Source organism: Megalops cyprinoides, chromosome 10 (assembly GCF_013368585.1).
Source record: "Megalops cyprinoides isolate fMegCyp1 chromosome 10, fMegCyp1.pri, whole genome shotgun sequence".
Classification (NCBI taxonomy): domain Eukaryota; kingdom Metazoa; phylum Chordata; class Actinopteri; order Elopiformes; family Megalopidae; genus Megalops; species Megalops cyprinoides.
Genome location: NC_050592.1, coordinates 18,850,655 through 18,877,867, shown reverse-complemented (window position 1 = coordinate 18,877,867; position 27,213 = coordinate 18,850,655). Strand labels below are relative to the sequence as shown.

At 44.9% G+C, this 27,213-nt stretch overlaps 1 protein-coding gene across 3 annotated transcripts in view; it reads right to left on the bottom strand.

The window, feature by feature from the left end:
- Positions 1–2,064: 2,064 nt before the first annotated feature.
- LOC118784855 (ataxin-1-like) overlaps positions 2,065–27,213 on the bottom strand; it is a 65,830-nt gene continuing 40,681 nt past the window's right edge. The window contains exons 1-3 of one of the 3 annotated variants that reach the window (XM_036539306.1): positions 14,300–14,594; positions 6,208–8,413; positions 2,065–5,444 (exon numbers count right to left, since the gene is read on the bottom strand). In XM_036539306.1, the coding sequence (XP_036395199.1) occupies positions 4,878–5,444; positions 6,208–8,007 (2,367 nt within the window). In that variant the 5' untranslated portion in view covers positions 8,008–8,413; positions 14,300–14,594 and the 3' untranslated portion in view covers positions 2,065–4,877. Of the gene's footprint in view, positions 5,445–6,207; positions 8,414–14,299; positions 14,595–27,213 lie in introns of those variants that run through there. The other 2 variants (XM_036539305.1, XM_036539304.1) reach the window with 2 other exon arrangements.

Sequence of the window (27,213 nt, the reverse complement as noted above, 5' to 3'; positions counted from 1 at the left end):
CTGTTAGTGAGTGTCCTGGGTCAAAGTAAATCAGGCTGGTTACACACGGTTACCATGACCAGAAGCTGGTTAAGAAGTGGTACTTGGGGCAGCTTGTGTGGGGGGAGAGCTGCATGCCCCGTTACAACAGTATCTTAAGTGAGGCTGTCACTGCATATTTGTGTTGTGTTTTTTTTTTTTAATCTCCCTGAAGTTTCTAACGGTAGGCCTTGCAACTGGAAATCAACTAAAATAATCAAACTAAACAGGTGAAAACCTGAACACTGTCTATGTTTCTGTCTGATGAAAGGTTTCAAATGAGGGAGGCTCTTTGTTTTCAATGAGTTCGCTGAGGAAGAGAACAAGAGTCCCTGTGTATTTCTCACTCTGCTGCTGAAATCGATGTCTGACGCTGCAGGTCGCCATTGACAACGCTTTCCTTTCCTCAAATGAATAAAACCCTAAACAAATAAAACCCCGCAATCCTCTCAGTTAAGTGTTCCCTGAATGTGTCACATGCTAACAGCAAGGTTGCTGATTCTGCTGCTGAGAACTAACATGGTTTACGTTCTGACCTTTACGATCTGATCTCAGCTCAGCTCAGGCTACAGCTTTACAGGACCAACATTTTAAAAAAAAAACTGATCTGATGCTCTTCACTTCTCACTCTTACAGAGTGGAAGAGAACTGCTCAATCATATCAGAGCCTCCCCCATCCCCCTCACATCAATCTCTCAAGGGCAAAATGAACAAAAATGCACCGGCATGTTATGTTAATAAACCCTGTTTCATTACAAAAATAAAACATTTATAAATATGCATCTGCATACTCAACAATACCCATCCCTTGTATTACTGCCAACATGGCCCTCCTACCACAAGCAAACAAGCCTCTCGCTTGACCGACAGACCTCACAGCCCAATCAGAGAGCCAGACATGTATACATGAGTGCCTCTTCTGATTCCTGCTTAACACAAGTAAAAATTTCACACCAACAGCAAGTAAAGTATACTCTGGGGCACTAAGAGGAGAGAAAGTCCATGCGCTGGGCCTGCATGTGGGGCTTGGCATTGTTAAGTACTGGTCATTGCTACATTTCAGTAAATGGATTTCCAGCTTCCCTTGCACCCAAAAGCAGTGAAAAAAAAAACAAACAAAAATTCTAACTCTCCAGCTGTGCAAATTGCAAAATCCTTTAAGTATAACGTTAAACAAAAAACACTGGATCATGTCACTTATGTACAGAGTGTGAGTATACTACACATATATGCACACACTACAGTACATAACACTGAAAACACTCCAACACAGGTAGGTCATTTCAGTGTTGTGTGGAAAAAGTGTGTGTATGAGTGTGTACACTTCCACATGCATGTGTGCATGCATACTGCAGAAACCAATATGCATGCCCAAATCATGCATGCATCATAAATACATATGTGTAGGTGTAAGTCTGCACACATACACATATATACATACAAACATACATACATACATACCTATGAAAATACATACATGTAGATGACAGTCATTCCTCAGATTTTGTGGTCAGAACCTTGAACGCCAATAAAAGACCAATTTGAATCAATCTTGAGGTTTCCATCTCAGAAACTTGCCTTCTCACATAGTTCCCAAATCAACCCTAAGGCTTTACTGACAATTGGATCTTCCTCACAGCCACAATCACTACAAAAGCCAGTCTAAAGCCAGAACTAAAAGTTCTGCTAACGGTAATGACCACACCCATGTGTGTGCTCAAAAGCACCCCCTCTTTGTGATGAATGTGGCTCCAAGCAGTCAACTGTGTCCTGCATCTGTCACCTTCATCCCATTTAAAGCACAGACAACTCCTCCACCATCCTTTCAGCAAACAGCAGCCATCAATCCAAGCAGCTTCCATGGTATTCTCTCTCACACTCTGAGAACTGACATACAGTACTTACTGAATATTGAGACAGGAAAAGGGAAATTAACTGATTAGTAATAACAACATGAGCTAATAATAATAACAATAATAATAATAATAATAATCTGTCAGCATGCAGGTGCTGATAGACAGCCACCTGCTTTTGCTTTGTCTTCTCTGTGATAAGAGGTTAAGGTGGTGCTAGGTATTTAGGAATGACAACTGTGCTTAATTCTCATTCCTCCCTGTGGTCATGATCACAAACCCAGTGTGTGCACTCAGTTCAGTACCCACCCAATCACTACCTACTGCACATCCAAGTGAGGATAATCATAACAGTATGCCTTCCTGTCAGGTATCCCAAAGACACTGAAAAGATTACAACAACATGTTCAAAAAGGCAGGCAAAATAAGAAGCAACACTCACTACCAACATGAAAAGAGTGGTATTACTAGAGATAAAAGCACACCCCACTGTGTTGTAGCATATTTGTAAAAAATCAAGGAAAAAAAACCCTAATCATCCCCAGGGATGACCACTGCTGCTAGGTGACATCATCTGACTGGATTGATTGTCTGGAAGTATGGGAAACTGTTAATAGGGCGGTGTCACTCAAGGGCTCTCTCTCATTTACAACTGGGATATAATGAACGTCTTGTGTATCTCACATAGTTGGTCCAAATTCCACGGCTCATGCACCCCCCAGAAATTCAGTTTCTGGACCAATCGCAGGAGATAAATCCTACACCATCAGAATATATTTGACACTTCAGCATTCTTGCTTTTTCATGTCCCTCCCTACCAGCATACTATGATTACACGTCCCACTCTTGGGCTGCTGGCAAAGACGAAGAGAGAACAGTCTGCACAGAAAACAGAGATTCCACAAACTTTTTAAATATGTCTGCCATTGAGGTGTGTAGGAGCAGACTTACGGGTCTGGCCCTAAAGGCAAGTTTCTAAACCAAAGGAATTGCTTTGTTCCTCCTTTAATCTTCGAACTCTCTGAGGGAAGGAGTCTACGAAATGTCCAGCCGTTGGAGTGGGGGACAAACAACAAAACCCTTGTGCTACAGAGAGACACATCTCTCTGCCAGTGAGTGGCAGTGTAAAACAATTCATATGTTTTGCCATCTGTAATTTCAACAACAACAGTCTAGGAGAAATCTGGAAATGTAGAAAATCTGTGCCTTGGGTTGAACGTTCACAGCCACATAATGTGGATATATATAATGAAATGTGCTTTGAATGGTAAAATATGACGGTATCCTCTTGCAGGTAGAGCCTCAGTTTCATATCAAAGATAATGTAAATATAGTGGTGTGCACAGATTCTCCACTCTAAGATCAGAACTGCTTCCCTTTAATTAATCTTTCGATTCCATCTTTGGGGCTGCCTGCAGTGACACAGACACACATCAGAGTGTAGTGGATTCTGAGACCATCAAAGATGCTACCAAGGTTGGTTCTTTCAGAGCATAAAATCCAGGGAAAATGTATGGTTGGACATGCCAGACCTTGGTAAATGAGCCCTGACTGATCAATTTCCCTGTAGTTCAATTTCAAACATTTATTGACTTTTCCAAATAAAACTTTGCTCCAGCTCCAACTGGATATATGTGTCAATAACAATTGTTAGGGTAAGCACTGATTATTTCTCACAGAGCTACCCACAGTTGCTCCTTAACTTTATGCCTTTGTGTGCCACCCACAATGAAGTAAGTCTTGCCATTCTAATGAATCTGGTGCAATGGTAGTGCACTCCTGCAATGAATGATGGGAGAGTGAGGCTTCCCAATTTTCCAAAATGGGGCGAAGTGATACAGTGACTCACTTAACTGAACTATCATAGCGTCTTGCCATGGAAAGTAAAGTCTCTTGAATTATTCCTACAAGTCAAACACTGACAGCGAATGATGGCTCCACCCATTATGGGATTAATGAAGCCTTACTCTCCCATCACTGCCTGCAGTCTGCAACTAATGGGTCAGAGTGAGAGTGCACACCCCTCAGTCGGCGATGACACCTCTTTGAGACACAAGCAGTACCAGAGGCAATGACTGTCTCTCTACACAGTAAATGTGAAACGGGGCCCCATAAATAGGTAATTGCTATCTATAAGACTAAAAAAATCAACAAAGAAAATAATAACGCACAAACTGTAAAAGAAAAAAACAATGCGATAGAATGCATGAGGGGGTGGCATCATGTCACTCCCACCCGCAGCCCCGCTGCCACGGAAACGGCCCCGTGGCCTGGGAGAAGGGGGGGGGGGGGCGTCAGTGGGAGTGATTCCACCACCCTGCCCGATGCGATAGGTAAAGTGCTGATGCTCAGGGCTCCGTGGCCTCAGAGCACGGCTGCTGTCTCTGCCCCCCGCCTGCTGCCTGTGGGGCAGTAGCCGCGCGGTCACACCGCAAGGGGCCGGGGAATGTCCCGCGCTTCGTGTGAGCAAGGGTCACCCGGCCGAGCCCAATGTGTGACCACGCCGGTAACATTACACAATCTCTACTGTCATCTCTCAGTGACGCTCTCTACTGGAACGTGTGGCTGCCTACGTCCCGCGTTCTCCCGCGACCCGGAAGGACGTGCTACACTTACCGTCCCCATGTCATCCTTTTGAGGGGACCGGAATCGCATGACAAGGATTTCAACAGGACACCAGCTGAACAATAGATTCAAGAATTGCTCAAACCCTATGCGAATGTATATATGCTTGAAATATAGCTGTCCTCCAAACCCACTTGACTGAGAGTTGTGGGAAAAATAACTTTTTCAATTTGACTGTGCAATATCGAATGATAACAACAGCAAAACTTTACGTGTACGTACTACACGGACCTAAAATAAAAATGATAAAATGTATTGGGTCAGTTTAGCCTACAGTACAGTAATCTGGATAAGGAAAACAAAAAAAGAAATAGAAACATCATGAAGGTAACTGAATCAGGTTTGCTTTCTTTCCCCATTGGTTAAAAGTCTTGTGAACCTTCACTTGCCTATGTTTGACCTGCCTTCGATGCAGATCTTAACCTCCTGAGAGATAAATGTGGTTTTGGGCAGGGTCGGGGAGGGCCCCTCATCTGACTTCTCCGCTTGTCGTCCTTCCGGGGCTGACCACCTCCTCTTGCGGCCTGCAGGTCGGTCAGCGCCTCCGGACTCCGTCTTGGGGGGCAAGACCAATCGGGTCTTTTCCCCAGACTTCAGTTCCCCGTTTTCAGAGACGGGACCTCCTGCCCCGCCTCCTGCCCCTCCCACCCACTGCCCTATGCCGTTTTCCTGCTCCCTGTGGTGGCCCCCCCTGTCCCTGTGCGACCCTTCTGTCTTGGGGGGCTTGAGCAGGAGGGCGGGGCTGGCCCCTATCCCGGGCGCCTGAGATTGGCTCTTCCTCAGAGAGCCATTCTTCAGGTTCTTGAGGGTGAGGGAAATGCAGACGTCACCCACTGACAGCTTGGCGCACGAGAGCTCAAACAGCTGGGTGGTCCTGTCTGGGCAGCAGGAAGACCAGCCCTGCCCAAAAACAAAGAAGGGGTACTCCACCAGCACCTCCACGCTCACCTGAGGAGGGTGAGAGAAAAGCAGGGGGTCAGGGGGATAAGGGGACCACATCACACAGGAAGCTGGCACACATTCATCTCAATTCAAGTACATGAGTCTGTTATGAGAACTTCGATTAGGTCTTCAGACCTGTGAAGTCCTAGATCCTTTTATTGACAAGGAAGATCAATCCTTTTATAATTTTCTCAGCTGCCTGTTCATGTTTGCAAAGGTGGAACCACACTGACAACCGAAGCGATGCAGAGAAACAAGCCTGTAACTAAATTACAAATCTCATTGCTAATAATTTCTTGAAGATGACTGGACTGGTTTCAAACTGGTTTGTGCATTGTCTGCAACCTCAGAGCCTTCACACAGATCAACATCTTCCAACACAAAGATTGTGTGAAACACAAAAAGGACTCTGATAGGGTTCTGATTTGATGGGGCTCATAACATCTATGGTATCTCTAAAAAAATGAAACCAACTGTGGACATGCAAGCTAAGACTCAATGCTGTATGTCCACAATGTCACAAGGAACTGTGCTTTTGAAAGAGACTGTATTCCGCTGAAATAAGCTAGCTAGTCGGTATCTGTATATCGGCTTTCATTCTATAGCTCACTTATTCCTCTTTGCCAGACTGCTCTTCCATGTGGACTGGGGTATAAACTCATTGCTTCGTCATAACTATCTTCTAAAGCTCTATAGCGCTGTAAAGTTTTGGTGACTCTTACTCAATGGCGGCGAGCCCACAGCTTCCTCACCAGAATGGTTGGCTCACCTGCACTCTGTGCTCCCCAACGGCGAACTGGATGATGGCAGAGTTGGGCGCGGGGCTGCCGTCAATGCGCTCCACGGTGCTGGAGTCGATCTTCAGCTCGCCGCTGATCTCGGCGCTCTGGATGAAGTCCTCAGTCCTCAGGTCCTCCACACGTTTCAGCTCCCCGTCCGCCAGCTGGATGATGGAGCCCTTCATGAAGTAGGGGGGCAGTGAGGGCGCGGGGGTGGGGGCTGCGGGCGCGGGCAGCTGGAGCTGCGCCTGCACCAGGTTGCCGGGGGCAATGGGCGCGGCGGGGAAGGGGCTCGAGGCCTGCTGCTCACCCACCCCCACCAGCTCACACTTGGGGAGTGGCGTGGCGACATAGGCGTGAGGGGCGGCCGTCGCGAGCTGCTGGGGGGCGGTGGCCATGGGGTGGGGGGGTTCCTGCTCCCCCCCACCCCCGCCACCACTGACCGGAATGAGCAGGGGCTGGCCGCTCGGAATGAGCAGGTGCTGGGGCAGGGTGGCGTGGTAACTGACGGTCTGCTGCTGCTGCTGCCCACCACTCGCGATGTAGCCGATGATGGGTGGCTGGGAGGCAGGGTAGAAGCTGGCGGCAGGGACGCCCATGGAGATCTGCTCAGTGGCACTGGGAGTGGTCTGTATAACAGTGTGGGGGGATAGCGTGGTAACTGGTGTCTTCAGCGTCTCAGAAGAAGACGAGGAGGAGGAGGGGAAGGTGAAGGACGAGGCCCTGTTGGGGACAGGCTTGTCCAGGCCCAGCCCTGCCCTCTCGCCATGGGCTGTGGAGGATGGGGGCTTGTCGAGGCCAGTGTCTGTCTCCATGCCGCTGCTGTTAGCATGGCTGTTGGGCACCAGCATAAGAGAGGTTTGAAGTCCTGAGGTTTCCTGCGCGTAGTCAGCGGGGATCACCACGTGCCGAGCCTCGTAGTGCTGCTGCGGCTGGCCGGACCCCACCTTGGCTGCCCCGCTCTGCTTGACCAGGTTAGCTTCGAGCAGCAGCCCATAGCGCCGCCCCTTGTCCACCTCCCCATTCAGCAGCTCTCTCGTCCGCCCCTCCTCTTTCTTGGTTGCCAGTCCATCAGTGTACTGGACAACCACTTGTGAGGGGGCAAGGGTCAGGGTGTGGGGGAGGACTGTGGGGTGCAGGGGCAGGTGGGTACCGGGCGAAGATACTGTCCCAGCCGTCACGCTCAGCGGAGAGCCAGCCATCTGGACGTACTGGCCGGCAGGATGGGCAGAAGGGGGCGGCGGAGGGGTGCCCAGCAGGTGACGCTGGTCCCCTTTGGGGGCCGGCGAAACTACAGCGGCACCATAGGCTTCCAGGCGGGGGCGCTGTGCGGGGGTGGGGGCGGAGGTGGCCGTGGGGGAGATGAGCTGAGACGAGATGTAGCCAGTGTAGGGCCCACCATAGGCAGGGCTGATGAACTGCACATTGGGTGGCAACTGGGTGTATTGGATGGTCCCGGCAGGCTGGGAGAGGGGCGAAGAGTAGACCGCAGGGAGAGGTGTCAGTGCTGACCCTGACATTGCCACTCTGGGCAGAGAAGAAGAGGAGGAGGAGGAAGAGGAAGGGTATTCAGCTGTTGAGGAGAGGGGCTTGTGCGGGGGATTGTTGTTGTCGCTACTGATGTGCTGCCCAGAGCTCTGCCCGCTGGCCACACTGGCAAGCCACGCCAGATTCTCCCCTCTCTGGCTCTCACTGGCAGACGCCACCACCACAGCCTTCTCCTCCAGCGCCAGAATCTCACGCTTCTTCGGAGGCAGACACTCATTACTTCGCTCCTGATTGGACTTCATGTTGCTTTTTTCTTTGCAGACAATCCTCCCCTCTTTCGTTCTCTCCCTTGTTTTTTTTTTCTTCCTCTGTCTCTCTCCCTCTCTCTCTCTGGTTGCCGTTATCTCTGTAAGGTGGTTCTCCTGCCTGTTCACTCTCAAGGTGAACTTGCTCGCTGCTCAGTCCTCTGTCCTCAGCGTCTGACTGGTGCGGGTCTCAGTCTAAAGCCTGGGGAGTCTCGTCTGATGTCAGAGGGTGAGCCGCAGACTTCATGAGGAATCATCTCCCTTTGAGTACAGGCGCCCTCAGCTGCAGCAAAAATCTGTGGAGCAAAGGACACACACACATATGCCACTGCTCCCAACAAAGGTGACAACAGGAGACAAGAAGAGGGGTGGTCCAAATCATCTCAGTCATGTGACATCAGACCTGCAGACGAAGGAGGGGTACAGTTTAACAGGACTGCTTTTTGCTGTTTTCATAAGGTCAATGGTACAACAAGCATTCATTACTTATGGTTGTAAGCATAGCACTTAAGAGTTTGAGAGGAGACCTCTTTTGTGTGTGTGTGTGTGTGTGTGTGTGTGTGTGTGTGTGTGTGTGTGTGTGTGTGTGTGTGTGTGCGCGCATGCACGCTTGTGAGAAACAGAGCGGGAGGGAGAGAGGGACAGCACACTGTGGCCTCTCAGCATTAGCTTCATTAATAATGCACCATCAGATCTGTTCTCAGCTCTACGCTCATTCTACACAGGCAATGTAACATGGACGAGAGGTGCTATCCCAGACGGAGCATTATGCCATGGTCCTCAGGAGCACTGCAGGCTAGTGTGGTGACTAGGAAACTGGTCTTAAAATGGTTCCCAGTTGTGGCATAACTTTTGGACCCTTGAACCTGGTACTCAACTTAAATAGATTCAGTGAATATCCAGCTGTGTGTAGGAATGTATATGTCAGCTGCTACAGTATATATAAGGGTGTCTTAAATAATTTTTAACAAAGGTGAATAAAAGCTTTAAACAATTTAAATAATCTTTGACTTTTTGCAAGTTTATAACCTAATGCATAAGGAAGCTACCACTGTTTTCAGCTCTGCAGTCCTGTTCCCATACTCTTAACAGAATATTTCTTGCACAATCCTGAAGTCAGCCATGACCTTCATTCTATTGATGGCTGGACAACCCCTGAACCTTCTGCCATTTCTGAAATAAATTCATTGCTTGTCATACATATATGCATGTATATCACACTATATCTGAACATGTATATTCTTTGTACTTGCTGATTAGGCTTCGGATTCCACATAGAGTTATTTCACTAAATATTTTACTTCCTTGCTTTCAGTTACATAATTTTGTAGCAATCTTGTAATCCATAAAAGAAGACATAGACTACTGCGTACATAAATACATTGTAATTGCTGAATGTGTGTAAGATGTTTGCAACATGACCTAATGACTGCTTGGCAGCCTACACTGTTTTAGCATAACCCACTTCCCTCCCTGTCTCCCAGTCACTAAGCCGAAAATTCTGACATGACTTACGAGCATAGAAAATGCACGCGCTGAAGTGCTTGTGGAAAAGCTGTGGACCTTGAGCTACTCTAAGCTGATTCAGGAGTGAGGCATGCACTCGGATATTTCACATTACTCTATCACACGTTCCGGGCAGGGTTTGGGTAAAACAATGGAAGTTCTAGAATGAGACGTGCCAACCACATTGCACCTCTGTGAGGTGACAGACCAAAATCCCGAGGGAGTCAGTAAAGAAGTACAGCGCAGCAATAGCACTGTGCAGGAAGTCTTCGCCTCAATAAACTCCCAGTTCGGATAACTGTTGTGCCGTGCTGTTGCTTGTTTGGTAAATACCACTATGGTGTATTCAGAGAGCAGGTCTGCTCTATCCCACATATGTGGGAGCGTTATTTTGCATTTATAAATAGATGGATGTTTTAAAAATGTGTCACAGCGTCAGAAAGACCTAACTCAGCTCGGTGTTAAAAAGTGATACGGCTCTGGGGCAAGTTATGGGGCCCTTATCTGCCTTGGGTCTTATCTCCTCTCTGTTCCACAGCAGGGAGGGCTGTGGGGCTCACGCTGGGGCAGGGCCATAGACAGGCTCCTGTTTTCATGTGGTTCTTCCACTTTGCAGCACTGTGAAAGTTTGGCTCTACAGCTGGCCATGACTCGGGGGAAAATGTCTCTTGCAGAAAAATGCAGACGAGCTTGTTTCTGCTGTGAGAACCACTACCTGCGTGTTACATAATCACGAGGGCTGGATAGCAGAGCGGAGCTACAAAATTAACCTCCCTGACAGCCTGACACTGCATTTATGCCTGTGTGTAAGCCCTCGGAACATTAACAGGAACAATGACACCAAAAGGCAGACCCTGCAAATAAAGCTGCTTCTCCCGTGTGTCTACGCTGTGCTACAGTGGCTGTTCAAAGCTGCAGAAACCAGCACCATTCTTGTGTTTGCAGGAGGAAATGGGGCTTGAACACCATGGGCCAGTGTGATGGCGGCCTCAAGGCCAGCTTCAATGAGCGCTGAGATGAGTTATTTATTTCTGCTTCACACTGTAGGTCATCGCCATTGTAAATGAAAATTACACAGTTAGACACTGGGTAACTGAGAAGTACTGTGTCAACAAGCCAACGGCAGCAGATGGGGGCTCCGCTTGTATGTGTGTGACTCTCTCTCGCTTTCTATCTCTTCTTCTCCCCTCTCTTTCGCTCTCTCTCCCCCTCTCGTTCATTCAGAGTTCAGTCTGCAGTGCTCACAGTCATCGGAGCATGCTAATTAGCTGGAGGCAGTCTCCAGAGTTATCGTTAACATTCGCAGACACAACGACATGAATTCTACACAAAGGACGCTTTCAGTGAGAAGAAAGAAACAATCATTACTCATTACAGTATTTGGTTAGATGAGCTCTTTCAATTAGGTTTTTTTATAACAAGCTGGCAGACATGAATAACAGAATATAGCATTAATCTTTACAGCCAGCATTGGCTGTTCCAATCACAATACCTAAATTTGAATGCATTCTTTGTTGCATCCATTTAAAGTTTAATCCATCAAATTCATGAAAGTATTTCTGACTACTTGAATCAGGCCCGTAGAATCCTTGTTCAGAGTACAACATTTTACTTTTTCATGACCACCACCACCACGGTCAACGGTGAAGAAAGGCACACTGTATGAACTCTAGGGCCAGACACAGCGCCATCAATGTCTTCCTATATTACTTTCCACACCTGGGATGTTATTAGGTGTCAGTCTATGAAGTTTAATGTAGACGTAGCAGCCATAATATAACTCTAAACCTTAAACAAGAGGTGCCATGCCAACAAGCATGGCTAAGCAAGTGTAGACTAGTCTGGGAATCCTTAACACAACATTACAATGAGAGGCTCCCCAGCTATGACCTGGGTTAAATAATAATGTAATTGATGTCACAAGCAAGAATCTATTCAGGCTCTATTCAGGGGGTAGGACTTTGATGGCTCCCTTATTTTGTACTTTGTCAAAATAAAGGGGTCGGTCAGTCAGTCAGTCAGTCATTTGGTCAGACAGTTAGAGAGTGAATGAGGGTTGTTCAGCTGCTGCCAAAAAGGCACAATTCAAAGTTTGGATCAAGGTTAAACAAATACATGCGTCTGCAGTCTTAGTAAGTACTATGAACAACAGGTCAATCTGATAACAACAAAAACTATTTTAAAAATGATAGGCTTTTACTGTCAAGATTAAAGCTACACGAACTTTAACAATAAAGTCTGACAACAAAAGCAGGCATTCCCACAATTAAACTTAACGTAGGTAAAAGTTACAGACAATTTATTTACGGCAAAGGTTCCAAGATAATTCTTTCTGAAATACAGGCCTGCACTCTGTAGATTACGACGAGTTTGGTGCTGGATATTACTCTGTGTATGGGTAATTGCATGTCTCTCAAAGCGTGTTACTTGAGAACACTGGATCATCACATGCTAATGTGTTGGTTGTACTTCACTACAGTAGAGCCAAGGAAAAATCATGGCACACCCACACACACGCACACAGACGGAATTTGTGCCCCGCCCCCTGTGCCTGCCCCATCTCAGGATACAGCAGAGCCTAAGCTTTCCCTCACTAATCGCTCATCCTGACGGATTAAACCACAGGAACAAAGGTGGGGCACTGACTCAACCAGACAAGAGAGAGAGAGAGAGAGAGAGAGAGAGAGAGAGAGAGAGAGAGAGAGAGAGGGAGAAAGCGACAGGCAGAGAGAGAGAGATAGAGTGACCCACATTGGGCAATGCCTGCAGCAGCAGCAGACTCTGGGAACACCCTGCAACACACACACACACACACACACCCAAGCACCCACACGCAACAGGGAGAAATCCTCGAGCCACACCAACTCAATCCCCCTCCGCTCTCTTTTTCCACAACTACAACACAGACCTGACACAGCACACAATCAACACTGCATGCGCCCTGCACGGTCCTACAGCAGTACGACTACATTCATACTTAGTCATTCGGCAGACACTCTTATCCCAACCAACAAAAATGCATTCGAGGGCTAGGCAAGTAGCCGCACAGACACTAAATTGTTCTTGAAATACAGCACTGTAGTGAGAAACACGGCCATGACAGGAATATGTGCTGTTATAAGGCACACAACCTTAAACTACTCCTGCCAGTTTCCAGCCACCAAGCCTGTACCGCCAGAATCTGCACAACATGTTTACCACTGAAGTACAGTGTCAATATTACTAGTAGTAGTATTAATAGTAGCAGTGAAGCAGTAGCAACAGTAGCGGCAGTAGTAGCAATAGTAATACCTCAAATAACACAAATAAACACGTGCCCTCTGTGAGATTATCGTGGTACTGTGTGTTTGCATGCCATTCTTACGTATGTCGGATATTCTGCCTGTCTGTGCGTGTTTGTGTGAGGAGTCTGTGTCCGTGCAAGTGTTAGATCCAAACACACACACGCAATATGCACACAAGAACACACAAACAAATGCACACACAATGCACACATGAATCACTGCAGGTGAAACACATTTCATCAGCCTTTTAATTTACCTGTTTTGAGTATGACCGCTGCGGATGTATGTACATGATATATGAATTCTACATGATGTCTGTGTGATATGCATGTGCATGTGTGTAATATATGGTATACGCATACATGTGTGTGAGGGCAATTTCCTTTACAGAATAGGATTCAGAACTTCAATAACTATATTATTTATTTACATCCAATGGAATATGAATTGAGTTTTCATGACCAAGTTTTTCTATTTTATTTTTTAATTAATTTCCTAAAGAAGGCCAATGAATGGACCATTTACAGTGTGCTATATGAATGGGGACAGGGCCCTGCTGTGTCTCCTATCTCCCCTGTATAATCCAGGTGGGATGTCAGGGAGTCAGGAGATTACCCCCATTACTGTGGACTGCACGGTTCCCACAGTCTGCTGCATGTTTAAAGTGCTCTCCTCCAGTCCCTCCTGCAATTCTCCATTCTTTGGAGAAAACTAGAAACCAAATGCAGCAAATCTCACAACAGCAAAATCTCAAAAAACAAGATCAATATGTAGATGTGATAACTCTGACAGAAAGCTGTCATAAGGTTATAAAATTTACTATCAACCCATAAATCCCCAGATTACAGCGCTGCTAGCGAATGAGACAACCCCCTTTCAAAGAAATCCTCACACAAACCAGCCAGAGCAGAGCGGCCTTAATACCCCTGTACACTCCTCGTCCACAAAGGCCTAATTCCCCAGCACGATACACTATCTGCCTTCTAATTTTAACCAGAGAGGCTTGCATCTGGTCCTCTCAGTGCTTCAGAGGGAGCGTCTGGCCCTTTAAGAGGCGGGTCCAGGTTCTTGTCCAGACAGCCTGCACAAACACCACTGTCTCTGCCCTCACAATGACTACAGACTCCGGCATCACTGTTCTCTAAAAGAGTCCACAATGCCGAGAAAAAAGAGAGAGAGAGAAACAGCAAGGGAGAGAGAGAGAAAAAACGAGAAAGAATGAGCGCGTGAAAGAGACAGCGAGCGATAGAGAGGGAGAGTGAGAGAGAGGACACAGAGTACCCGCAGCAAGGCTGCATGACTTGCGTTTTTTTTTTTTTATTGTGTTCTCTCCGGGAGTCCCCAGCCTTGTTAAAAGACGGTAGATGCTCCAGCCCCCAGGGGACATAAAACGAGCGTGTGCTTTGGGGTAGTGGATGGAAAACACTACATGAAAAACACAGCAGAGCAACAACAACACAAAACATTTCCTGGTGCTGGCGTGTTTGGGAAAGGCTTACCATTCTCTCAGGACTCCCTGCTTGCATTGCATGTTAAAAGCCTCCTTGGGTCTCTGCGCCTTCCGTGTCCCTGAGAAAAAGCTTTGCCTTCTTTCCTCTCGGTGCGGATAATTTTCTTTAGACCAAATTTAGAAATGGAAATCCACCCTCTTTTCCTGGTTCTGGGATCTGCTCTCCCCCACTGCCCCTCTGCTTACGCTGTTCCAATGGGCCGGCGATAAGGAAGTCCCCCCTTTGCTTCTGGCTCACATGAAGCCCTGCGTGTGTAGCGCACCAGCGTGTGTTATGCAAGGCCACTCGACTGCCAGCGCTCTGCACAGTACTCCCCTCCCGGAGCTCCGCCCACACCGCACTTCATCAGCTTCATCAGGTATTCATTCAAAAAACACACACTCCGCTTGGCAGCGTGCCCAGACCACGCTCACAAGGAGAGAGAGCGCAAGAGAGCGAGGGAGAGCGAGAAAGGGAGGGAGTGTGTGAGAGAGAGAGAGAAAGGCAGAGAGAGAGAGAGAGCGAATGAAAAAAGGGGAGGGTGAATTAGAGAGCGAGAGAGCTTGCAAGAGAGCTGCACACAAAGATGCACACACACACACACACACGGGATAAAATCCTCTAGGGACATGACAGGCAAGGCTTTTCTCTCTGCTCATGCATGTAGTAGGGTTTGTTTTTCTCCGCTGGGAAAGATTTACCCCCATCTTTTTCTCCCCCCATATATTGTGAGCGCTGGCACACTAGATGGTGCAGTGAGGAAGAGCTCTGTGGAGCCTGTCCTAAAATAACCCCACACACACACATTACCACCACCAGCAGCAACCCTCTGGGATCTATCACACCCAGCAGGCGGGGCAGGAGTAGATAACCACCCTGCCTGTCAGCCTGCCTAACACAGCTCTCCCCCCAGCAACCTGCCTCTTTATCCACACACGGCTCCCTTAAACACCCACCAATTTACGCAAAGCCTTCTCCTATCAGACTCCCTGCACCCACGCTGAGATCCGAATTCACCCAAGGAGGGGAGCGCATGCTGGTTAGACACACCAGCACACACACACGCACACATGCACACATACACGTACACACATACACTTGAGCAGAAGCACAATCATATGCACACGCACGTACCCCGGCTCTACACACCATCTGTATTGTCTGTGTTGTCTGCCTTGAAGGGCGCACACTGCCAGTCAGCTGTTCTTGCCATTTTCATTCTCACAGACAAGTGAACAGGTCTCTTGGCCTGTGCAGTCTTGGTCTTACCAAGCACAAAAATGATATCCATAACTACAAGGATAAAAAAAAAACATCTAAAATTGCTCACACTCAAATTAACGCAGACAAATAATAACTATAAAAATGACCTTGAACAATAACAATAGCTGCCATGGGATCTCTTTCAGAGTGATTTTTAAACACTTCACTATAAGTATAATCATTCATTCATCAATCATTCACTCAGAACCAAAAATTATGTAGCTGATCTGGGACCATTGATTGTGTCTGTATTTAGAAATCAGTATAAATTGGAATAAAAATTTATTAATTTAAATTATCTAAATTATGTTTTGTCTGCAGGATGGATGGTGAACTGAATGCTGTTATTGTTTCTGTATATAAATACATATTGTAAAAGGACATATTGTAAAAAAACAAATCCTACCAAAAATAAGGAGAGAACATATCAGGTGCTCAAAGAGGTGATATCAAAAAGAAAAAAAAGAAGAGAGCCACTTGTGCTTCTCAGAACATGTATGGTTGCAGTCAGGTAGGTTCCTTTGAAAACAGAAGCTGACTTTGCTCATAGCACAGCTTTAGCTGTATGTCACGGGCAAGTAATTCATAAAGTCATAAAAGTACAATAAAATGAACAACCACCATATGCTGCATATGTTATCCTTATGTTGCAGCATATATTTGCACTGCCTGAAGCAGGCGTTGTGTACCTTAGTGTACTGCAAATACCAGTGCACTTGTACCACCTTTTGCGCTTGTGTTGTGGAAGAAATGGCAGACTTTACGTGCTGACAAATGCAGTAGACTAATTGAAAATCACTTATGGCCTTTCTCCTGATATGGGTATTCACAACACCTCTCTCGGCATCTGGACATGTTGAATTTGTTTCTCTACTGATTTTTTTAGTAGGATAGTGTATTGTAGCCCTATTAATAGTAATCTCAAAAGTGATCAACATGTGGAGTGCTGTGGTAAAATGCTTCAAGGAAACAAATAATTTCAAATATTGCCCAACTGTTTTGAAACACCGTGACAGTGTGATATTTTCAGTTTCAAAGTAATAGTTCTAAAGGAATTAAGGCAAGTGGTGGCACACAGGGGAATAGACAGCTTTCATGACAAGACACCTATTACGCATGTCATGAGAGACAGAGCACTTCAGTTGATTATACGGACTTGATTTTAGCCACATGATCTTAATGTACTGTAAATGCAGTAATGACTTTTACAAAAATGGTGCAAGCAAAAGCCTGTGGCATGAGCACTGTGCCCCAGCCTTGCATATTCTCTGTGTCTAGACGCATCTCTCTAAGCTCTTGCACAAGTTAACACATCAGCCTCTAGAGGGCAACGCACACTACATCTGAATGCTGACAATTTGCCATCCGTGATAATGCGAGCTATAGTGTTTGTCTAACTGACCTACTTTCTCTAAAGTGTTCTTTTACTATAGTTTTCAGACTGAAAGTACAAATTTGAATTAATTCTTGCTTGAATTCTGCAGTGAGGAGTGCTTTATCTCAGACTCTTACAGTTGTGGTGGAAAAAGCTCCTCTTCAGCAAACAGATACTGAACAGGTAGTAAAGGGGTAATAAACATCAGATTTTACAGTTTAAAACACGGCATTGTAAAATGTAAGTCTCATATGGCCATCTCTGTTGTTTGTACAAATGTTGCTACTCTTGACCATACATACAACTGATGAGCTACTTAATGTGACTGTTAATAGTAATAATTTAAAAATTACTGACTAGCTAACTTAGTTCTGAAAACAACTAAGAAGTTTAATCACTCAGCATGATGCAATTTTGATTACAGTCTTGTTTCATACAGTATAAATCATATAGCTGAAATATTAAATGTTTTTTTCAGATTGCTATGACTACTACCCTCACATCCAGAGTGATAACTCTCTACCTCACACATAGCATAAGAAAACTTGTCTGTATACAGATGGGTCATAGCAGTAGCAATGAAAGGTGACTGTATTGCTCAAACCTACAAAAACAATGTTTAATATGTCTTCTCAACAACAGCCCTCTACATACACATGTACAGCAAAACAAGCCATCGGTGGCAGTACTATTACTAATATCATCATCACTACCACTCATCATTACCATGATCAGTATCATAACAATTATTATGCACAAGCATGTGCTGATCTCTGTGGACGCATTTCAAACCCTCTCAAAAAAGAAACAACCAAACCTGTGTGCAGCACCATTGATGGTGATGTTAGTAACAATCTCCGTGTTTCTGCCCCACTCCCACCAGAAGGATTTCACTTTTTTTTCCACCGCATTTGCTTTAAGTATGTGGAAGATGAGACAGTACTGAGGGAGGCCACAGCAGAAAACCCTAACGAGGGTTAATAACAAGTGCACAGCGACTGTCCAGTCTGGATGGGCCGCGAGCCTGACCGGAACCAGCAGCGTGTGAGAGGAGAGGCGTGAGGCGAACTGCATGAGAAATGAAGCGGGTCACATGATGGATCTCAGTGGGGCCCAGTGCTCTGAAGCCAAAGGGAGCAGATCACCCCCCCCCCCCCCCCCCCAACACACACACACACACACACACACACACACACACACATACACACTTCCTCCCCCCCCTCAGTTTACTGCACCAGATTCCACTTGCCTTTGTGGTGCGGACCGGGATGCAGCATGTAGGCCAGTCATTGTTTTAACCATCTACAGGGAGCTCCTTGGAGGGCGCCGTTCCATTATTTAACAACAGACACAATAAATAAAACAACAGAGGAATTTGTAAAGGAACATTGATGTGGTGAAGGGAAACATCCTGAATAACGTCCTCCCCACCCCTCCGTTGGAGTGCACTATGAGGTCACTGAGTTCACTGCTAGTACTACTCCTTTATATGAAGGCAACCTGATTATGAGAGAGAGCCTGAGAGCATTCTGAGAGACACAGCCTGAATCAATCACACTCACTCCGGAGTCCAGCACTGAGAAGCAGCCACAAGCACATGCAGATGCACACACAGATGCCTGTGTAATGTTCTAAGTCTGCTAAGTCTATATACACACACATTGTGTTTACTCTACACACACTCAGGAATGCAAACACACATTCATGCAGACACATATACACACACACCCACATATGCGTGTGTATACATTCACACAAACACATACATAAAACAACACTTGGTACAGAAACACACACACACAGACACATATTTTTCTCAAGGAAAATATGCAAATAATCTTCTTAAATCTACCTTCACCTCCCACTGAAACAGCTTAGTTCATTTAAGAAAACCATTTATATCAGTGAGATAATATATTCTATTGGTAAGATTACCATTTGGAAGGTAAAAATTTGCATCAGTAACAACTTAATCACTTATCTTAAATCACTAAGATAACTATTTATATTGGTAATGTATCCATTTATCAGTTTAAGCAGTAATCAAGCAAATTCAGTCAAAAAAGACCTAACCCATAATCCTGTACAAAACATTGTATTACATTACATTACATTATTACATTACCCTGAATCCCACGCTGATCCCCACCCCTGCCTTAAACCAAGGGGACAATGCCTAATAATTCCTTTATTTTAATTGGAGGATACTTCTTTTATTATTGTTTTTTTCTTTGTTTCTACATTATTTCACTGTTCAAAGCAAGACATCTAATGAGTCGCCAAGGAGACAGATGAAAGCGCCTGCAGGTCTAAATATATATGCTGTATCTGAGCTTGCCCACGCACATCTTCAGCTCTGCTCCGAACAGTGAGAAACACAAGAAATACCTTCCCTGTCACAAGTCTGGGCTTTCAGGACATATCGCCTACAACCCTACAGCTGAATTTCTCCTTCTACCCCTCACTCTCTTCCTCCCTCGCTCCATCAGTTTTCTCTGTGTCTGTCTCCTTGCCTCTCTGTTGCTCTCCTTCTGTCTGCCCAGGAGTTTTCATGCTACCTTCACTGAGAGCACAAACACATGTGCCCACTGTGATGAAGATGAAATAAGTCCTTTCTAGGTCTGGGACAATAAAGGCCCTGAACACATTCAGCAAGCATGAACGCTCTGCATGGCTCTGCTGGTGAGGCCTGTCTGTGTTGCTGTGAATGATCCATTTGAAGAGCAGAGCATGTCCTTTCTCAACTGAAAAATACTCACTAAAGGTCTCAAATAGATCGAGTTGAAACTCTTAAAGACCCAATAGCTGGACTGCATTTCCTACTTACATCACAGTTACCACATGTAGAGTTCAACAAATGACACAGTATACCCGCTGGAACCAGAACAGGTGCACCTTACCCTCCCCAGTCAACGCCAATGATACTCGTACATAAATGGTGTCCTCTGGGCAGTGATTCTTCCTCAATGTGTCTAGTCCTAAGAGGCTCTTGAACTATCTTTGCTTCACCTTAATCTCTGTGTGTGGAGAGAGCTGAGCTACCGTTTTATACTCTTCACACAGAAGGGAACATGTCCAGACATGCAGAGACACACACGGCAGCGAGTGCTGTATAAATACTCACATGTACAGTGAGAGACTGAGTGTTTGGCATAGGTTTTCCTGCACCCCAATCCCCAGGGATGCAGGATGGAGGACTGGTCATTGTGTGACCTCACTGGGTCAGAGGATATCAGCGGGAGGCTGCACCCCTCTCACAGGGAGGAGCAAAGGATCCCAGCTGAATCTGCTGTTACTAGACAGTGGACTAAACAGCACATTTTTCTTTGTGCAGGGCAGTGTTTCTCAAAAAAAAAACAAAAAAAAAAACAAGAGCGGGACCCAAAACAAACAACCGGGCCTACTGGAAATGCAGTCATGACACAGAAGAGCCAGAAAAGGAAGGTGTCGTCACTCTTTTACTCTCCCTGCCAAACAAGGCACTGACTACAGTAATCCTTCAACACATCAGATAAATCTCCAGCATCAAACAAGCGTCAGTGAAGCAGACAGTGGGAATGGCATGGTGACAGGATCAGACAGATACTTCCCCTCAAGCACTGGAGTGGAACCCACAGGGCAGACTCCAGAGTGGCTACCCAGCAACAACATGACAGAAGACTTTGAAAGCTGAATTTAAGTCTGTGAGAATTTGCTGGAAAGAGATAAAAAAAACAGCACAAGATGGGGAGCCGCATTACAGCCTTACGTTGGAAATAAAGATGACTGCCGACTATTACCGCAATTCATTTTGCTATGTGGCTGACGCCCTTATCCAGGGTGACTTAAGGAGCACCAGAAGTGACAGTAAGCAGAGCACAGTGTATACGGCAGGCTGGCTTCACACACACACAGTGGGCCCTCAGGAGCAGGGCTGAGACAAGCTGCTCTGCACCGCCCACATCGCTACTCGGAATGGTGCACTGCTCCCGTGGCACACAGCTCGTTTCCAGAGGTGCTGAGGATGTTGGGAGGACGGCTTTAACTGAGAGCTCTGAGGTCTTCCATCAATGACGCGTGCAAAAACAGCAGTCAGAGGATACATTCAGAGCCCGTTTTGGGGGGTCATTATGTAAGTGGCTGAGGAAGGCTAAGCCACATTGGAACTCTGCAATCAAAAGTAACTGCACACAGCTCCCTCATTTAGGCCCACTGCTGCTCCTCTCACTGTTAAAGCCTCCCTCTCCAGGGCGCTGAATGGATGAGTGCTGTTCCAGTCAGACTATATTTAACTGATGTCCATATACTGTCTGCTGGGTCACACACACCCACACTGGTACAGGTGCTACAAGGGACAGATGTACTGTAAACTGATCCTGTAGCACTGTGTCATTGCCACTGGTGCGTAAGACTTGTATCAGGAAATGGTGCTATGGCTACTACAAGTAATATAACACTAGCATTATAAAGTGATATGCAACATACAGTATCATTTTTGTATTATCGCAGGTAAGGCTCAGCAAAGGGCAGTCAATATTGCTATCCAAGCACCATGAACTTTAAGAAGTGAGACACCCACATTGCACTCCGAGCACACTGGCCTTCCCTCAAGGTGCTGGTACACTATGACTCTCTCTGTGAGAAAGACCTCTTTCATTCCTCACGGCATACAGTTTCTAATACTCCATACAGTTTCTGTACACTTACCACAGGTTAGTACAATTCTCCCTGCGCTAGCTGTATGTACTTAGAAATTGTAAGTACATGGAGAATAGAAATTCTATGCAAGGTCAACAAGATCAGCATTTATAACATTTCTAAAGCCCAAGTGTCACGGGCATGCATTTTCTGGTGCGCTGTGTGAAGGATCATTATAATGTCAATTATGTGCCTCCACCTACACATGTGCCTCTACAAAACAAACTCCCATCAAGTACACATTAAGATCTATTCTGTTCTATGACTCATTTTCTTAGAATATGCCACTCTTCAGGGTGGTTCACTATCCAGGTAGATATATTAAATGTAACAAAGACAGAGGGGACACTGAAGTCAAACCTGCAACCCCCTGGTAAATTGCTATGCAGGACAGATTAATCACATACTGACCATGTCCTGTTAATGACAGCACATCTTGCCAATGGAGGTAGCCAGTGATACCACAAAGAGTGGAGAGAACATGTGAATTTCAAGTACAGTTCGTAAGCTACAGAGCTATGAAGCACGCACAGGTGAGAATACTCCTGAGTGCGTTCTTACCTCAAACCTAAAAAAATCGGCTGTGTGTCTCTAAAGTAGAGGGTTTTTTTTCCATTTCAGTTGTCATCCATCAGGGATCCTGTGACAGAGAACTCAGCTGAACTGTGTTGTCAGTCGAAGTGGGTTATTTTAGCTGAGAATGGGGAAAACTCATCTCATGCAGAGAGAGCAGATTCTGAAGTTTATTTTGCAGACACTCTTATCTAGGGCAGTGATTGCAAACATAACCTACTTTATATGGTTTTATTCTTACAATAAAACATCAACACCTGTAATCAATTAAATCCAAAATATGTTCAGCCACTGTACTTCCTCTTTTATGCAGGTTTCCAACCATTTTTTCCTTTGGTATGCTGTTTATTGCAACTGACTGCTGCTGTAGTGCGTTGTATATTTAACTTATCAATTTACTTTAGTGTACTTTAAAATCTTATTGGTGCTGTAAATATGAACACTTAGTGGAAAAAATAGTTTCTCTGTCATTGGACTGCAGGTGGGACCACAGTTTTCTGTTACAATTTACAGAAATCAACAAGGTATAGGAAATTTCAGTTTTCACTTTCACAAGTACATACAATATACATATACCTACTAACCTACAGGCACATAGGACATGTGTAATGCAAATTATGAGGACATTTTTGCACCTGCAACTGCAACAGGAATAGTAAAATACCACATCTGTGTCTACCTTCTGAAGCTGTGAAATAATAATGCTCATATCTATCTTCACTGTGAATATGACTTTATGATTTCTTTTGTAAATCATGTGTTATCTGTATTGATAGTTTCTACAGTGCCTTGTTTTAGTTGTTGGAAAGCTCCCTTTTAAACACTTAAAAATAATTAAACAATTTAAAAATATTATTTTTTATTATTATAGTATTATTTAATAATATTATTTATATAAATAATTTATTTATATAAATAATATTATTTTTGGTTTTTGAATAGCATATTTTCTGAAATGTGCATGCATATTTCTGAAAAAATATATGAAAAATATATGAATAACATTGAAAACTTTCCCCCTCCAGCAAGTTTTCTGATATTGCATATTCACATTTCATGCTGTTTTTACATTTTAATGTGCAGAATCTAGAGTCCATTCCCATGTTTCTGGTTCCTGCAAGACCTAACCTACTAAATGAGTAAGACTATATGCTTACATAAGTATTCAACAGCTCGAAGTGCTTTAGATTGGAGGTAAAAATGGAGAGTGGTAAAATGTAAAATAAATGAAATGTAACTCCAAAAGAATTATTGAAGATTGCCTTCAGTTTTTGCAGCTGAATGAGAACAGGTTCTTTGCATTACCTAGTAATGTAGTGTGTTTGTCAGACTGCCCTCTACTCAATTGCTGAAACACATTTTGAGGACCTGAGTCTTCAATGTCCAAAGCTAAGGAGAAAGATTTGTTTGCTTTTTCAACTAGTTTCCATTATTGCTACAAAAAAGAGCAGCAATTGCACTGCAGCCCCACAAACCTACTGCAGAGACATTAAAAATCTGGTGAAAAACTTTTTATAATACTTTCTGTTATTTACAAACAGCTCACCATTCAATAGTTGTCTTGATCTGGATCTGAATCAAAACTGAATTAAAGTATCATAATCTCAAGCAGTCCCAAATTGCTGCTAGGCAGGTTCTATTTGGCATTTTGAGTGTATTAAAAACACTTATTAAATAAGCAAGCTGTCATGTAGATACCCCCCTTCACCAAACACAAAGTCATGATTTCTTTTCCCTCCTTGCCTACAATTCCTGTGATAAATTATCCACTGTAAATGAAAGGCTCAGACAGCACAGAAAATAACAAGCATGCTGCAGAGTACAAACATGATCTCTGACACAGAATGCAACAGCTTCCAAGGCGACAGGCTAAGAGCTGAAAACCTGTCACCAGTGACAGCCCACTATCACCTTTTCCCTTATATTTCACCTGAAGAATAAGGTTAGAAAACTCGAGATTTACAGCATTATGGCAAGAACTAAAAGATTGAATTGAGGCTATGGAGCAAGCCTGGGCTCTTTTATCAAAAACATAGAGACTTGTCTCTGTGATTTACAGACACTCGATCTACTGCAGTAAAACCTTTTAATGAAACATCACTATAACACCACACAAACATCTTTCCACGGTACATTCCACGGTATTGTAACTTTCCTGAAAAAAGAGAGCATAATGCCACTGAAATCTACAGAGCTCTGTAACCGATACTGACTTAATACCATTTCTCCTCAGACAAAAGACAGGCAAGGCCGTGCATTCTGGGAGGTTTGGACTTTGCTCCTACTTACATATCCATGGATCAGCTTCAACCAGTGACATCACAGAAGCTCTCGCTCTACTGAGACGCTCACCTCTGAGCCTTTCACTCCCTCAGTTATTTTTGGCAAAGAATCATTCAAGTGTGTTTTCTTTTTTCATGAACTCTGTGGAGTCACTCCGAAAGACCAGGCCAGACTGCTGCTGCCGGTGCTCTTGCACGCAGCCAAGTCTGAAAGAGTCTTCCTGCATGGGCTCGGGGTTTTGATTCTGTGTGCTGACCTACACGAAGGCAGACACCCCAGAGGTCGGGTGTCACATTTCACTGAATATTTAACACCTGCCCCGACCGACCTGCCGTATCCCTCTCTCAGGTGTCAATCACTACTCCTAATTATTTTAACATGGCTCCCACTCGGTCATGCAGTCCTGCCTCATTAAGAGCAGAGACAGAAAACAAAGCCAACAACAACAACCTGCTACTACTCACTAAGTGCACGGATGAGGCCAGTCTTATGTCGCAACGCAGTGCACTGGTTAAGAGTTACTGTAGCAGTACAAGGGATTAGTAAGAGAGAGGTTTACGGCAAAGTAAATAACCTTCTCCAGTCTCCAAAGAGCGCCACTCCACCCGTGTTGTGGCTCAGGAAAAATATCTGAAGGAGCAGCGCGCTCTCCGAGTATGTGCTGAGAATTCGAAAGCGCCGGCTGCCATGGCAACGGGGCCACACCGTGGTCTCTCAGCCCCCGGTAAGAGAGATGTGTGCTCCGCGATGCTGTGACTCTGGGGAGGGTGGCGCTGCAGCTAAGGGGAGGGCCGCAAATACGTATCGCAGGTGACCCTTGATTACCTGTCAGCCAGCGCCTGTGAAGCAGCCTGTTCAAATGTTCATTTGCTGCACACCCACACATACACACAAGTGCATGTATCAGCATTAGTCAGACAGAACATTGGATTTTTCAATGACACAACAACGTGTAGTATTTTTAGCCTTCAAAAAACGTCATTGTTCTTGTAAAGGCATCGCTGCTTTCATCATGAGCAGGAATTTCTGTTAATATATCGCCAGTGCTCCCTGTAATTACTGAGCTGGCCTCTCTGGACTTTTTCCCCAAAACATTTCAGTATTAAACATGCCTGTCCTCAAACAAAGGACAACCAAGGACAACAGTGGCAACAAAAAAGTCAAGATGTCAGAGCAGAGAATGATGGGTATGATAGACCTGCCGTGACCACAGCCGATAGGGAGAGTTACATCTCCTTCAGCTTGTGCAGCCACACAGACTGTTCTACACTGCCACACTTAATGCAATCACATAAGGCTTGTCAGCACTGCTTAGGGCTACGACAACTAGTCTATTTCAAGTCTGAAATAGCCTTTGATGCAAATGACCAAAATAATTGAATGTCTGGAACATTTCGTTTGATGCTTATTTTTCTTCTTATTCTTTTTTTCTTAAAGTGCAGCAATGCAACTTGTATTTCAGCATTTATTTGTTGACTTGTCGCATGTTACGAGACGTGACAAGATCAGAGGTCTTATTGTAGGAATTCATTCTTTCAAAAGACTAAAAGAGGCATGAAAAATTCCATTCCTGAAAGGTTGCAGTTTACTGGAAATGAGGATAGTGTACAGCACCAATCAAGAGGTAACCATTTGTGCATGGGCAGCAATGTAGCATAGTGGTTAAGGAGCAGGACGCGTAACTGAAAGGTTGCTAGCTCAATTCCCCACTGGGGTGCTGCTGCTGTACCCTTGGGCAAGGTACTTAGCCCACAATTGCCTCAGTAAATAACCAGCTTTATAAATGGATTACACTGTGAAAACTGCAACCGATGTAAGTTGCTCTGGATAAGAGCATCTGCTAAATGCCTGTAATGTAGTGTAATAGCACAATTTTTCACTGTAGAGCTGCAACCAAGTTGGAGAGTTACAGCCAATAAACGCCTTCCTTTGCTCTAAGTTAAAGTGGAGATATACTAACCTACTGCATAGCAAATTATTTACCATATGCAAAGGGACACTGGCCAGCAGTTGCTGTCATTTGATGAAAAATTAATCTAAAGACAGCTGAAATTTTACATCATAAAATTATCACACTGCACTGTTTTGAGGCGTTGGAAGGGCAGTACTCCAACGCCCCTCTGATTATAATCAACATAAGCTCATAGATTTATGCGATCTAAAGGTATTTTTCTTGCCAGCTGGCAAACTACAAATGAGAATACAATCTATTTCCTTTCACTTTTTTCCACACAATGACAGCATGATTCTTTGCTTCAGAAACCAGTGTCTTTGTGAATGTGATAGGACTGGAAATATGCTTGTGCTATCAGCTTTTAGACTGGGTCTTAAAATGTTGAGCTAGAGACACATCATCTGATAACCTTTTCATGGCATTTTCCAAGGTAATATGAATGTCTGGGGGAACTACGCTGGAGCTAAAGGCTTTACATTTACATTTTCCCAATGTGTAAATGTGTTCTGTTTTCTACAACTGTGTATTTCACCCATGTGCAAACACACACAGACACAGGCACGAATGCATGCACACCCACACACACACACACACACACACACACACACACGCGCACGCATGAATGCATGTATGCCCACACATGCACACATACACACACGCACACACACGCACACACACTCACACACACACACATACACACACACACACACACACACACACACACACACACACACACACACACACACACACACACACATATGTCAAAGTAGGCGTTAACTGTTGTAGAAACACTACCAC